The 13,733-nt window shown below is 37.2% G+C and overlaps 1 protein-coding gene across 2 annotated transcripts in view; it reads right to left on the bottom strand.

The window, feature by feature from the left end:
- CFAP54 (cilia and flagella associated protein 54) overlaps positions 1-13,733 on the bottom strand; it is a 386,261-nt gene that overhangs the window by 174,524 nt on the left and 198,004 nt on the right. For both annotated transcript variants that reach the window (XM_055237476.1, XM_055237478.1), the window contains 4 exons: positions 13,523-13,589; positions 11,204-11,386; positions 8,713-8,799; positions 2,437-2,559 (listed from right to left, as the gene is read on the bottom strand). In XM_055237476.1, coding sequence (XP_055093451.1) covers positions 2,437-2,559; positions 8,713-8,799; positions 11,204-11,386; positions 13,523-13,589 — 460 coding nt within the window. The remainder of the gene's footprint in view (positions 1-2,436; positions 2,560-8,712; positions 8,800-11,203; positions 11,387-13,522; positions 13,590-13,733) is intronic.

Raw genomic sequence — 13,733 nt, 5'->3', positions numbered from 1 at the left:
TCTAACTTCTGCTTTTCTCTATCTGCCTCATCCCCAGCTGAATTCATCCAGTTCAGTGATTTTAAATCTCTCTTCTAGCATTCCCAAATGTGTCCCTGCAACCCCAACCTCTCCACTGAATTCCAGACCCTATATGATCTGCACCTAACTATGCTGCGTTTCCACCTGGATGTCTACTGGGAATCTCATACTTAACATGTTCAACCCCTGTCTGGAGCAGTATTCCCCATCTCAGTACATGAAAACATCTTCCTACCAGTTGCTCAGGTTGAACACTCTGTAGTCATCCTTGCCTCCTTTCTCTTACATCCTGTATCCAAACCATTATCAGCAAATGCAGCTAGCTGTACCTTCACAACACACGCAGAACCCGACTGCTGCTCACTCCCTTCAGCACAATCATCTCAGTCACTATTATGCCCCACCCAGATTATCTGCAACAGCCTCCTAACTGGTCTCCCAATGTATACCCCTGCCCACCCACAGCCTCTTCCCCAATAGTAAGCAGTGTCCTTTCATATTTAATTCCTATCATGTCACTTCTCTGCTCAAAACTCTGCGCAGTTTCCCATCTTATTTAGAGAAAATTCCAGTCCTTATCAAGCCCTATGAGGTCTTACATGATCTGACTCCTAGGTCCCCCTCCTTCTTCTCCTCCTCCTCCTCCTCCTCCTCCTCCTCCTCCTCCTCCTCCTCCTCCTCCTCCTCCTTCTCCTCCTCCTCCTTCTCCTTCTCCTCCTCCTCCTTCTCCTTCTCCTCCTCCTCCTCATTACAGCCTCACTTTGCCTACTTGGTTTTCCTCAACCACATCTTGCAAGCATCCCTTTTAGAACCTTTGCCCTTGCAGTTCCTCCTACTTGGAAGGTTGTTCCCTCAGATCTTTCCATGGCTCACTTCCCTCAAAACTTGCTATTATAGAGATTCTCCAAACCACTTTGAATAAAACAGCACTCCACTGCCCTGGTCACTCTCCATCCCCTCAACTCTGCTTGATTGTCCTTGATAGCTGTGTATATACCTGACATACACTTACGTGCTTAATGTATTTGGTGTTTGTCTTCCTCACTGGACTGTAAGCTCCAGGAAAGCAGGAGCCCCCCTGTTGTCTTTCTACTGCTCTATCTCCATGCCTGGAATGGCACCTGTATTCAATAAGCACTCAAAAAATATTTTTTAACTAACGTGTTAACTGAGGAGCAAGAAAGAAAATATTGCCAATTTAATCCAGGTAAGATGATACTTAATTTATGCCACAGAAAATGAGCAAAACAGTCAACTGACTCCAATCTCTCTCTCTTTCCCTCTCTATGTGTATCTCTCTATCCATCTATCTATCTATCTATCTCACACAGATATATGCATATATATGGATGTATATACATACATACTCATGCACATACATGTATCCAATTGCCTAATAAACATCCCTCTTGGGATGTTCTATGGATAGCCTCACCCCCTATTACAATAAATTATAATGCTGTAGCAGTCATATGGAGTAATAAACAGGTACATTTTAGGGGAATACTCTGAGGTAATGATCATATTATATGTAAATATAATGTCAGCTTATGCTAGTGGTTTTCAAGACTTATAGCTCATTCTCCAGGTTGCTTTAAGTCCTCCAAATTTGAATCCAACCAGCTGGTATTGTGCCTATCAGTCTCACTCCTCACACACACACTCTCTCCCAGGCAAACCAACTTGCTACCTTCTCCCATTTCCTTTATTGCTGGTCTAGGAGGGTGCAAGCATCTGCCTGAAGCATGACCACCCAGTGATTCCCAGATCACCATGAAGACCAAAAGAGAGGAAAATAATAGCTTCCTCTGATTTAATTTATGCTTTAAACGTCAATTCCATTATTCATTTTCAATGATGCTTCGATTATCTAGTTTATAAATACAAATTAAACAAGCCAGGTAAAAACTATCTCCTAAAATCAAAAAAGGTTAGACAATATGGAGGAATGTTTTCTCCTCATTGAAATCAGAAGAAATTTGAACACATTCTTAAAACTTTAGTATAAAGTATGAAAATCAAAGAGATCCAAACAAGATAAAAGGAAAGACTATTTTGATTTAAAATATTAACCAGAAATTATAATGTTAGACCCAAAAAACTAAGCAGTAGTAGCTGATAAATGTGCCTAGTGAGACTGCCCATGGTAACTATAATAAAAAGCAACATGCAGCATCCCTGAGTCAGAATTCGATTGCAAAAACTACTCCAAAACCATGCTCCCTCCCCGCTGACACCCTTCCAACCCAGACAAATGAAACCTCATAAAATCCTGATGTTAGTTGTAACCAGGCTCAACAAAGAGGGCTAAAATACCAGAGATTGTAAATACACTTTCGTGGAAATGTTCCTTACATTTTAGGAATGTATCCTTCATAGGTAAAGAAATTGCTTTGAATCAAATTGTCAGGTTACCTTCATTTTTCCAGTGGCTTTATAGCCTGCGGGTATTGAACAAGGCATGTTTTTTCCATAGAAAATTTGGGATATCTCATAAAAGGCTTCAGAAAAGAATCTCAAATCTATAAGGACTTCTATCTGTAAAGGAAAAGAAATAATGAGGTACTTAATTAAACAATTTGTTTTACTTAGAAAACAAAAGTATAGAGAAAATCGTCAACTTTCTGAGATCCAAAGTTTCTGCTTAATGTTGGTAATGCATTATGAATTAACATTTACTAGACACAGTGGAGAGAGATGCATGTGTCTATGTGTATGCCCATATACATGTGCAATGGTCCAAGAAGCTAACAACAGCAGGCGGCTGTTCAAAACAATGGACATTTATCAGATGCTGCTTACTTCATCAGAGGCAAACATATTAATATTTTTATAATATGATAGCTGCATAAAAGTTTTTTAATGATTTTTTTTTTGTTCCCATTACTACCTATAGCTCAAAAGAAAAAGAAAGCAAAAACACTCCTAATGTTCTCCAGCCCAACGAGGCAAGTTAAACTGGGAGACTAACTCCACAATGTATCAACATAGAGACAACTACTAATTTTCTTTTATTTTTAACTTTTATTTTAAGTTCAGAGGTACCTGTGCAGGTTTGTTACATAGGTAAATTGCATGTCATAGGGGTTTGGTATACAGATTATTTCATCACCCAGGTAATAAGTATGAGGCAGGAAGGGATTCTAAGTCTGTCTCATGCCAACTTCCTTGAACTAAATTGAAAGGAAAACCCTAACTTTCCACGCCTGAGTAACAAAAGGACCAGAGGCTACTCCCTTTGGAAACCCCCACCTTTTCTGTGGGGCAGATAGGAAATTGGCCATCCGCAACCAATCAGACTGATTGCAGGCGAGTCTTCGTTTGCATAGAAGTATAACTTTGTTACTTCACCCTAGCCTCTGATTGGTTGCCTTTTGCAACCAATCAGATGTTTGCACAGGAGAGTAACCTTTTTAACTTACTCAGTCTCTGGTTGGCTGCTTTCTGCAACCAATCAGACTGATTGTGGGCTACCACTTCATTTACATGAGGTGAGCATGAAGTGGCCAATGGGAATAGGGGACATTTGGACCCAAGAAGATTCCAGGGAATATTTGGACCCAAGAAGCTTCTGTATCCAGACCCTTGAACCACTGCTCACGCCCACTCCCGCACTGTGGAGTATACTTTTATTTTCAATAAATCTCTGCTTTCATTCTTTTGTTGTTTCATTCTTTCTTTGCTTTGCTGGGCGTTTTGTCCAGTTCTTTGTTCAAAACGCCAAGAACCTGAACAACTTGCAGTCACAACCCTCTACTGGTGACAAGTATAGTACCCAATAGTTAGTTTTTTGATCCTCACCCTCCTCTCACCCTGCACCCTCAAGCAGGCCCTGGCATCTATTGTTCCCTTCTTTGTGTCCATGTGTCCTTAATATTTAGTTCCTGCTTATAAGTGAGAACATGTGGTATTTGGTTTTCTGTTCCTGGGTTAGTTTGCTTAGGATAATGGCCTCCAGCTCAGCTCCATGCAGGTTGCTGCAAAGGACATGATCTCATTCATTTTTATGACTACATATTATTCCATGGTGTATATGTACCACATTTTATCTAGTCTATCAATGATAGGCATCTAGGTTTATTTCATGTCTTTGCTATTGTGAATAGTGCTACAATGAACAATTTTCTTATCCATCATTAATGGCCACTGTTAATTTTAAATACATATATTTAAAAATATTAATCAATTTATAGCTATATATTTTATATGGCTTAATTTGAATATAATCCAGCAGGATCATCAATCAGAAAATTGTAGAAAAAGGAGTTCTTATTTAAATTTGTTCAACATATTTATGGAGCACCTCATATGTACCAAGCCCTCTTGGAGATTATGTTCCATTGGGATGCATGTTTATGTAAGTTTCAGTGACACCTGAAGATATACACAAACATACAAAGGGATACAGTGTACTCACAAATGCTATTTTCAAGACTGTGGTCAGGAAGGAATTCTCTGTGAAGGAAACCATCAAGAGAAGATTTGGGAATGGCATTAAAGGAGACAGACGTGAAAATCTGCTAAGTGACCTTAGTGTAGAGGCCATATGGCAGGACTCAGGGAGCAAGGGGAGGAGGTCAGGAGGTGAATGTGAATGCTGGCCAAGAAAGGTCAAGTAGAACCTGAAGACCAGAGTAGGGACTTTGCACGTTATTCTCTGTGTGATAAGGAGTTATTGGAGAGTTTTAAACAGGACAGGGCCCTAACCTGACTTAAATTGTGAAAGCTATCTAGTGACTTTGTAGAAAATAGAGAAGGGTAAATGGGGAAGCAGAGAATAAAGTACGAAATTAGATTAACATGTAAATACATAACATAGGAAAATACATAACATATCCTCAGCATGTCCACCCATCATACCCTCTGTTTCCCATTTATTATTATCTTAGGAATCTCAAGAGTGTGTGAATTTTAAAGAAATAAAAAGGTGGGCTAGTGGGAAATTGGATACATAAATAAGATGAAAATAAAATATAAAAGATCAGAAAAATATTATTAATAAGAAAGAGAAAATTGCCTATTGAGTTGCATACTTTGGTCTTTGCCTAAGACACCTTGGGGTCTAATCTCTCCAGTGCCATATAATATCAAAGGAGGTTCTGGGGGAGACATATAAACTATTTCAGGTTTCCAGATGACCATTTTTCTCATTACCCCTAGGAGGAAACACTTCCCCATATCTGTATGTGGTTAGTTTCCTTGAGTCTTGCCTATAAGATTGCTGAACATGGACTCTTTCTGGCTTCAGTTTATCATACCAATCTGACCGTTTGAAAAATCAACTGGGTAAATAATGGACATATATTTTCAGAGGTGACCAACCTGCAAACACAAACAAGCCAGACAGCAAAAAGAACTACCCATAAATCAACCATTCACTCACACAAATATAGAATCCTTGGTACCCTTTCTAGGTTTGATGTGTTGAGAGTGACAAATCTTTCAAGATGTTGGCAGTTCTAAAGTGAAGCCAGGCCAGCTGATCATGAAGAGGTCTTAAAGCTTTCCCTGAAAGACACTAGGGCACTATAGAAACTTCAGAGTGTGATCTATTGCTCTTTGATTTGTCAGGAAGCATCATTGCATGTTATTTCCCGACTATGACTTTTCTCTCTTCCAACTCCCTGACCCCAGTTTACTTCAGAAAGGTCAGGCAAACTCTGCTCACACAGGCTGTCATTCCTTCCTCTGTATAATCCATCATTTGTCCTCTTTCATTGCTTCTGTCAAAACCCTAGTCTGGTTTTTCAATCCTACTATGCCAATAAGATCCCACTGCTCACTCTACTCCTGACACTGCTACCAGATACCAGATATGATCATGTCATTCTCCTGATCCAATTTCTATAATTAATTAATTATAGAAAATAATAAGATTCTATATAAATTTTATAATTAATTCTCCAACCCTGTTCTCCAGAATTGAGTCCACAGTTCTTCTCTGGTTTTTATGCTACTCTAGGACAAAAACAACTATCAAATGCTAACAATACGTTTTAAAAAAAAGTCATCTAACCACTTTGTTCCAGATTATGTCCTTTGGTGCCCCTCTAGATCTCCTCTTGATGAGTTATGATCACTGCAACCCTTTCATGCTTCTTGCCTCTTAAGGACAGACCATATTGTACATGTTGCACAATACAGATATTGCAATCTCTTCATTTCTCTCATGGCTCCACCTCCAAATCACATCTCTTCAGAGTTGGGAATTCAAGACTAGGTCCCTGGTATTCTCAATGTCATCGACCTCTGGTATACTCATGTTATCTTCTACAATCTGCCTACCCAAAACCTCCACACTAGTGTAACTGAACTACCCCTGCCCCCTAAACAAGTCAATATTTTCTCACCTATCTTTCACACTGACTGCCAAGAAATGTTCCCTTTTTCCTCTCTCCCGCTCCATGAATTCTACTCTTTTCAAGTCTAAATCTTACCTACTTATGAAACCTAGAGACTCAAAGCCATTTTTTCCTCTTTCAAACTCCTGGAGAATGTTTATCACACTCATTTGGAAATGACCAAGTGGCAAGTACCAACATTACTGTCTTGGGTATACGTCCTGTCTTTCTTCTCAGTTTTCACTTCCTTATAAGCAAGGACCATTGGTTACATTTCTTTGACTGGAGTTACTAACATGGTGCTTTTAAATAGGAAGTACTCAATAAATGTTGTTTTAGAGTTACATCAATAAATATCTGCCAAGTATTTTCTAGGTGAGCTCCCACTAAACACTATATAGAGAGTGGACAGTAGGCACTTGATAAATGTCTGCAGATTTTAAATTCAATAGTTAATTACTGAATTTCAACTATGTGAATGTATTACTCAAGACACTACAGGGAATTAAAAGATGCATAAGATACAGATCCTAGCCTCAAGAATTTTGCAATATTGAAGAGAACATTGTCTTTTGTAAAAAAGAGAGAAAAGTTACATGGAGTTTCTTTTAAAAGTGTTGGAATTCAAAAGCAAGAGAACTCATAAGAGTTCAGTAACTCAGAGAGGGTGATTCAGAAATTTTCATGATCAGTAACAAATTATTTATTCCCAGGTTAAAATCATTAATAATCAGCACTAGAATTCTTAATTTCTTTACTTAGAAATAGCATGCAACAAACTATTTGGGTCTGAAAATATAGGCCCCAGGGCAGGGTTTAGACACAAAGAGAAATTCAAATGGAAGTTTGATTTTCCCTTATTAGAAAATGGGATAAATTTGGGGACAAAAGGCAGAGAGTATTTCCACAAAAGCAGAAGTATGAATTAAGCCAGTGGTGTGTTGGAGCCCACTCACTCCAATTTGCAAGAGCTGATTGTGCACATCTTGTCCCCGATTCCATCGTTAGTGATGTCTTGTCGGTAGCTTGAAATCAGACATAGTGGGAGTATTCACACCATGGATGGAAACTGAAAATACCACAAATGAACCTTTTGAGGTGTTTTTTTGTTTTTTTGGTTTTTTTGAGATGGAGTCTCGCCCTGTCGCCCAGGCTGGAGTGCAGTGGCGCAATCTCAGCTCACTGCAACCTCCACCTTCCGGTTTCAAGCGATTCTCCTGCCTCAGCCTCCAGAGTAGCTGGGATTTCAGGCGCCTGCCACCACACCCGGCCAATTTTTTATCTTTAGTAGAGATGGGGTTTCACCATGTTGGTCAGGCTGGTCTCGAACTCCTGACCTGGTGATCCGCCCACCCCGGCCTCCCAAAGTGCTGGGATTACAGGCGTGAGACATCGTGCCTGGCCTTGAGGTTTTTTTTTCAGAGCCAGTTGTGACATTTACCAGCCCATAGCTGATTGCTCCATTCAGTTGGAGGCAAAAGCATGAGATGATGGCCAAGAAAGATTTTAAGCTCAAGAAAGCCAAATGTTCTATCTTCAATTGTTTGTTTTGCCTCAACTTAAATTTCTCTGTCTTCCTAATTTTTAGTAAAGTCCACTATAGGAAAAAGGGCGAATATGTTGTGTGTGTGTGTGTGCATGTGTGTGTGTGTGTGTGTGTGTGTGTGTGTGTAAAATATAAAATAGGGTTGAATTCTATATTCGAGTTGAGGAGGTACAGTACTGGCAGCATATTTGTTGGATATTGAGATGATCCACATACAAAACAAATTCAACAAAAGTGGGAGCTGGTAACATGGGTGATTAGGAAAGAGAGCAGAGAGAACAAGGTGCTTCCCACTCCATGTGGTGTTCAAGCCAATCAATCACACATGAATCTCAAAGGCAGAGAACCTTAACTGACTTCTGGATTACAGGATTTTTTGTAATTTAGCATCTATCTGATCTTGTTAATTCAATTACCTGTGCATTGAAAAATTCTTGTTTACCATAATATCCATAAAGGCTCTTAGGAATAAATTCACAGAAGCTCAGAAAACTGGTTCAGTTGGTCTTCACCAGGAAGCCAGTCTCTCAGAAGTGGTGATTTCCAGGCCAGTTGGTGTTGGGTAAGCCTTATTTCCATGTGCAGCTGTTCCTCACTTTACTGTGGCCCAAGCATAAAATAATCTACACCTTTCTAACTGGCTCTTTCTCATACTTTATTATAATAATGGGTAAGTTATTTCTTATATCGGTGTAATGCCATGTTATTATCAGCTTGTTATTATAAGACCTAGAATCAAATTAATACATGACAATATCCTTAATAGTTCAAGAATATCAAATGTCTTAAAAGCTTGTAACATACCTTGAGGATTCTTGCTTCTAGATTTCTGATTATGTCTTGACAAATTCCAGAAACAAAATATTGATACAATGCAAGGAGAGGCAGAACCTATGAGGAGAAAAACACTCTTTGTTTCAAAATATATTTTATCAAATAACCTAATAATCAAATTTAGCCAAATATTAAATATAGGATATGTTACATACTGATTTACTTTCCATGCTAGGAAACTATACTGTTGAAAATAAGTGAAATAATCTATCTAGCACATGCTTCGTAAGTTTATCGGAACTTTAAGATGCTATCAGAGACTTACAGTTCCCAGTAGATGCCATTTGGTACCCCAAACCTAGGTTGCACATCTGTTTAAGCAGGAAGAGGTTAAAATCCAATCAATTATCTTCCTTGAAAATAATTAACTCAACATAAATATATGAATCACTGTGGCCTATGGAAAAATTCTAGCAAATGAGCTACCAAATAAATGGAAAATTTAGAGCAAAGGAACTCAATCTCTGCTCCCTAACTGGATCCTACTTATTCATTTCAATGCCAGCTGCTTTTTGCCTTCAATTAGAATTTTTCTATCAACAAAAAATATTTATAACATACCTATTATGTGTTAGGCACTGTTGAATGAGAACAAAATCTAACAAGTCCCTGCCTTCACATAGCATATATTCTACTGGTTAAAACCCAAGCTTACTCATCACATAATATTTTTATTTTCCTAGAATTCACCCCAAAGTTCAATTGCTCTTGAAGTCCCATAGATATATGTGAAGGCTTATAGACCATCAATATTTCAAATGGCCCAACCACGATCCATCCAGAGAAAGATGTGGAGGACCGTTTTGCCTAACACTGGCACAGCTCCTGACCTCAAATCAAACCTGAAGCTCAGCTCCTGCAACTGTAGCCTTCCCTGCCAAAGGAAGATGGAGTGGAAGGGAGATTGGGATCCCCATTAGTTAGCAAACTATTTCCCACAGCTCCACAGCTCTGGGTCACATAGCAAATTTTATATTCCACAGAAGTCCCCTTAGCCGCTGGGCTTCCTCTGGAGAAGGTTAATGTAACACAAAATGGAAACTGTTTACTTCTTGCAATTTCGGCTGGGGAACCTCTAATTGTCAGTCAATTGGCAGCTGCTAATAGCAACAGCTTTTTAAAAGGATTAGAACTGGTCTTAAATGATTTCAAACATAATACAATACATTTTTCTATAACTATGCCCTACAAACATAACACAATACCTTTTTCCACAATTAATGCAGCACAAAACATTAAGAGTTGGCGATTACCTTTGAGATTTAGATTCTTTTCTTTAGTAAGAAATAAAAACACACCATTTTATTGCTGCCAATTGCTCAATTATTCAGAAAAACATTCTCAATTTCTTCAGCTTTAGAGAAAAAAAATCTCATTTCTTTTCCAGCACAGAGATATGTATTATATATGAATATGACTAGGCAGCTGAAGGTTACCCAGGGGATAGAACTATTTCTTCAACCCAGAAATGAATCCCTTTAACAGTGAGAGGGGCACCATTTTGTTATTTTTAAAAAATAAACAATTTCTCACCAAGTCTGCCAAGTGTTAAATGCACTTATCAATCTCTTTAATACATGGTTTTGTAAGTTAACAATTCATATCAGGGGGCAATAAATATTTTCAATATAAAGAGAGAGTTGAATTTAGAAGAACAAATATACCAAGAGAATAGAAAAAAATATATGGGGGAAAAAAGTAAGTAGGTATGAAAATCATGGAGGAAAGGGAAAAAAGCAGAAAAGGAGAAAGAATAGATGTAAAGAAGCAAACAAAGGGGGAAAAGAGATGCGAAAAAATAGAGGAAAGAACATAAAGAAAGAAAAAAGACAAAATAATGGAGGAAAATATAAAATGGCCAACAATTCTAATAGAACATACTAATTTTTTTAATGCAACCAGCTTCAAATTTATGACATACACTGTGATTTATTTCCCCAAAGGAGAGGAGAGCTGTATTTGGATTTTTTTTATTTCCTAGGACATTAAGAAATGTCTGTCTTTTATCTCGTACTTAGAACCTATTTTTCTCTTAGATGCACCCTTGACAGAGAAAAGACAAGAGACATAAAGATAAACTTATCTCAATAAGGAAACACTCTCACAGTTTTGGGATTGATATAACCTGAACAACTTAATGCAGTGGCTTACAAGTACACTAGATTTCTGTGTTTGAGATCAGTGATGCATTCTGATCAATTTCACCAACTATCTTAAGAAAAAAATATAAGTTAACACAGTAAAAGGAGAAAAAGCCAAATAGACTGCTTTTGTATCCAAAATGCAAAGAAAGAATATTAATTAATACATTTTAGTTTGAAGTGTAAGAATCCTACATATATTTAGTTTAAAAGTTAAACAGTAACTGACCAAAAGAACATTAGCAAAATTTTAAAAGTATGAGGTAAGTGGAGCAAAATATCCCAGTGATATATATTTTTTAATTTTACAAATTACTTACTATTAGGTTTTGCCTAACAAAGTGCAGTTCACGTATAATGTAATACAGACTTGCAATTACAGAGCAAATGTCAGCCCTGTATCTATCTGAGAAGAGTTCGATGCCTGGGAGAAGCTGAGTGATTTCATATTGAGCATAGCAACGTTCAGCTTTGGGATGTGGAAGTGTGGTTCTAAGCAAACCCTGAAAATGAAAAAAAATGAAATATAAAGAGCTATAGATAGCATTTTCAATAATGAAACAAAATAAGATAAATACATGTATTGCTTTATAAAATGCTTAGTATATGCCTAGCACACTGTACTTTGTAATAAATGGTACTTATCATTTATATTATCATCATTACAGGTTCCAAATGCTTTTATCACTCCAGATGGGCTTTTTAAATTTCATGGTAGTTGGATACTTCTTATTTTCAAAGAAATTATCATTATATTAAATTATCTTTTGTTGAGGGTCAATCTTATGTTAAGCACTGCTGGTAAATTCTTTATAAATATTATCTCATTTAATGTTATTTTAACCTGCTCTTAGAAGGATTATTATGTCACAAATGATATAATTGAGGCTTAAACAACTTATCTGAAGTCACACAGCTAACGATGGCAGAAAGGAGATTCAAAGTCATGTCTACTTAGCTAAAAAAAAAAAAAAAACAAAAAAAAAAACTATGTTCTTTCCACTATACCAAGCTATAAGTAGAGGAAATGACTACTTGTTTCAGAAGTCTCAATCAGGCAGAGGTAATTCCAAACTTTTACCTGCTTAAGTGAAAAGATTATTGTTTAATTTGACCAATAGTTTTTGGTAATTTATGTAACCAACATTACACTAGATGTTGGGGAAACAAGATGAACACACAAAACATATTTTTCATTTAAGGGTGCTTCTTTTGTTATTTTAACAATTAAAATTTCTTAATGACAAATGCATCATGAAATTATTTTAATGTATATATCAGAAAGAATTTCAATCCAATGGCTTATTAAGGTCATGAGATATCCTATTCTAAAATACTTCGTAGTTGTTGAAATTTTTACTATCACAAATTTGTTTTAAAATCATAAAAAGAATTAATAGGCTTTTAAAATAAATCCCACCAGCTAATTTTTATTTTAGGTATAGTATTACTAAGAAATAATACACATATTGTCCACATTAAGCAGAAAGTTAAATATTTGTTAAAACAAGTATTTTCTAAAACATAAACAGCGTTATCTTCAAGAACAAGGAGTATCAGAAAGTAAAGAATGCGATGTAAGAAGTCAGAGTCGGGTCATTTCCTTTACACCCTTGCCTCCTGTATTTCTTCCCTTTGAAGCTCAGGCAAGAGGCGTAAGGAACATAAGAAAATTGAAAAGTCTGGCCTTACATTCAGAGAAGCCCTTCCTGAAGAACTCACTTATTTAGATTTCATAAGCTATGAGACTTCTCTGATACACAGAACAAGAGCGCCCATCCTTCAAAGTAAATAGAACCTTTAGTAGATTGCAAAGGCCCCTGGTTACATTTTGGAATTTCAAAATGTCTTGTATTTCAGATAAAAGCTCCTTTCTTCTTCAGTGAAGGCAAACCAAAATTCTGAGAACTGCAAGCATACCTCTCCTGTAGTCTTCAAGTTATTTTTCACCTTTATCATAAGATAGACTTTATATCATATAACCAAGTAAAACTGAATTTAGAGATGAGGTAACCTAAGGCAACTATTTGAAGTCAGACTGGCTTCATACTGATTACCAGTAACATGATCTTCCTAATGACAGGAGACTCAGTTTCCCTATCTGTAAAATTCCTTCTTCTGCAGTGTAAAGGAGAAAACTGACTCTGTTAAATATTAAAGGTGGGCCAGGTACGGTGGCTCACGCCTGTAATCCCAGCACTTTGGGAGGCCAAGACAGGTGGATCACCTGAGGTCAGGAGTTCGAGGCCAGCCTGGCCAACGTGGTAAACCCTAGCTCTACTAAAAATACAAGAAATTAGCTGGGTGTGGTGGTGCGCACCTGTAGTCCCAGCCACTCAGGAGGCTGAGGCACAAGAATCGCTTGAACCTGGGAGGCAGAGGTCGCAGTGAGCTGAGACCACACCACTGCACTCCAGCTTGGGTGACAGAGTGAGACTCTGTCTCAAAAAAAGAAAAAAAAAATTAAAGGTGAAAGTCTCACAGGGGCTCAGCCAGCAAGAGAAAGATGGGCTTGTCATATTTAATCAAGATTCATGCTATTTTGCTACCTGTGAGTTTTCTGAATGTGATAAACTTTTTTTACTGATCCAATGAATGGTTGTGCTACCATGGAAAAACATACATACATACAGTGTTACCTGAAAGAGTAACGCAGACAAAATGCAACAGTCAGTTTTCTTTTCAACATTCAATGACTTAATAAATCTAAGTAAGTATAAGAAAAATAAATTGATTAGTAGAAATTTTCCAAAAACATTTTGATATAAATGTCTTTACATATATATCTAGAACACAAAAAGTATAAGAAAAATACATACATATAAATATATAAGAAAATAGAAGGAAAAT

This window comes from Symphalangus syndactylus, chromosome 13 (assembly GCF_028878055.3).
Source record: "Symphalangus syndactylus isolate Jambi chromosome 13, NHGRI_mSymSyn1-v2.1_pri, whole genome shotgun sequence".
Classification (NCBI taxonomy): Eukaryota; Metazoa; Chordata; class Mammalia; order Primates; family Hylobatidae; genus Symphalangus; species Symphalangus syndactylus.
Note: the sequence above shows the minus strand (reverse complement) of the source record. Positions and strands in the feature narration are given on the sequence as shown.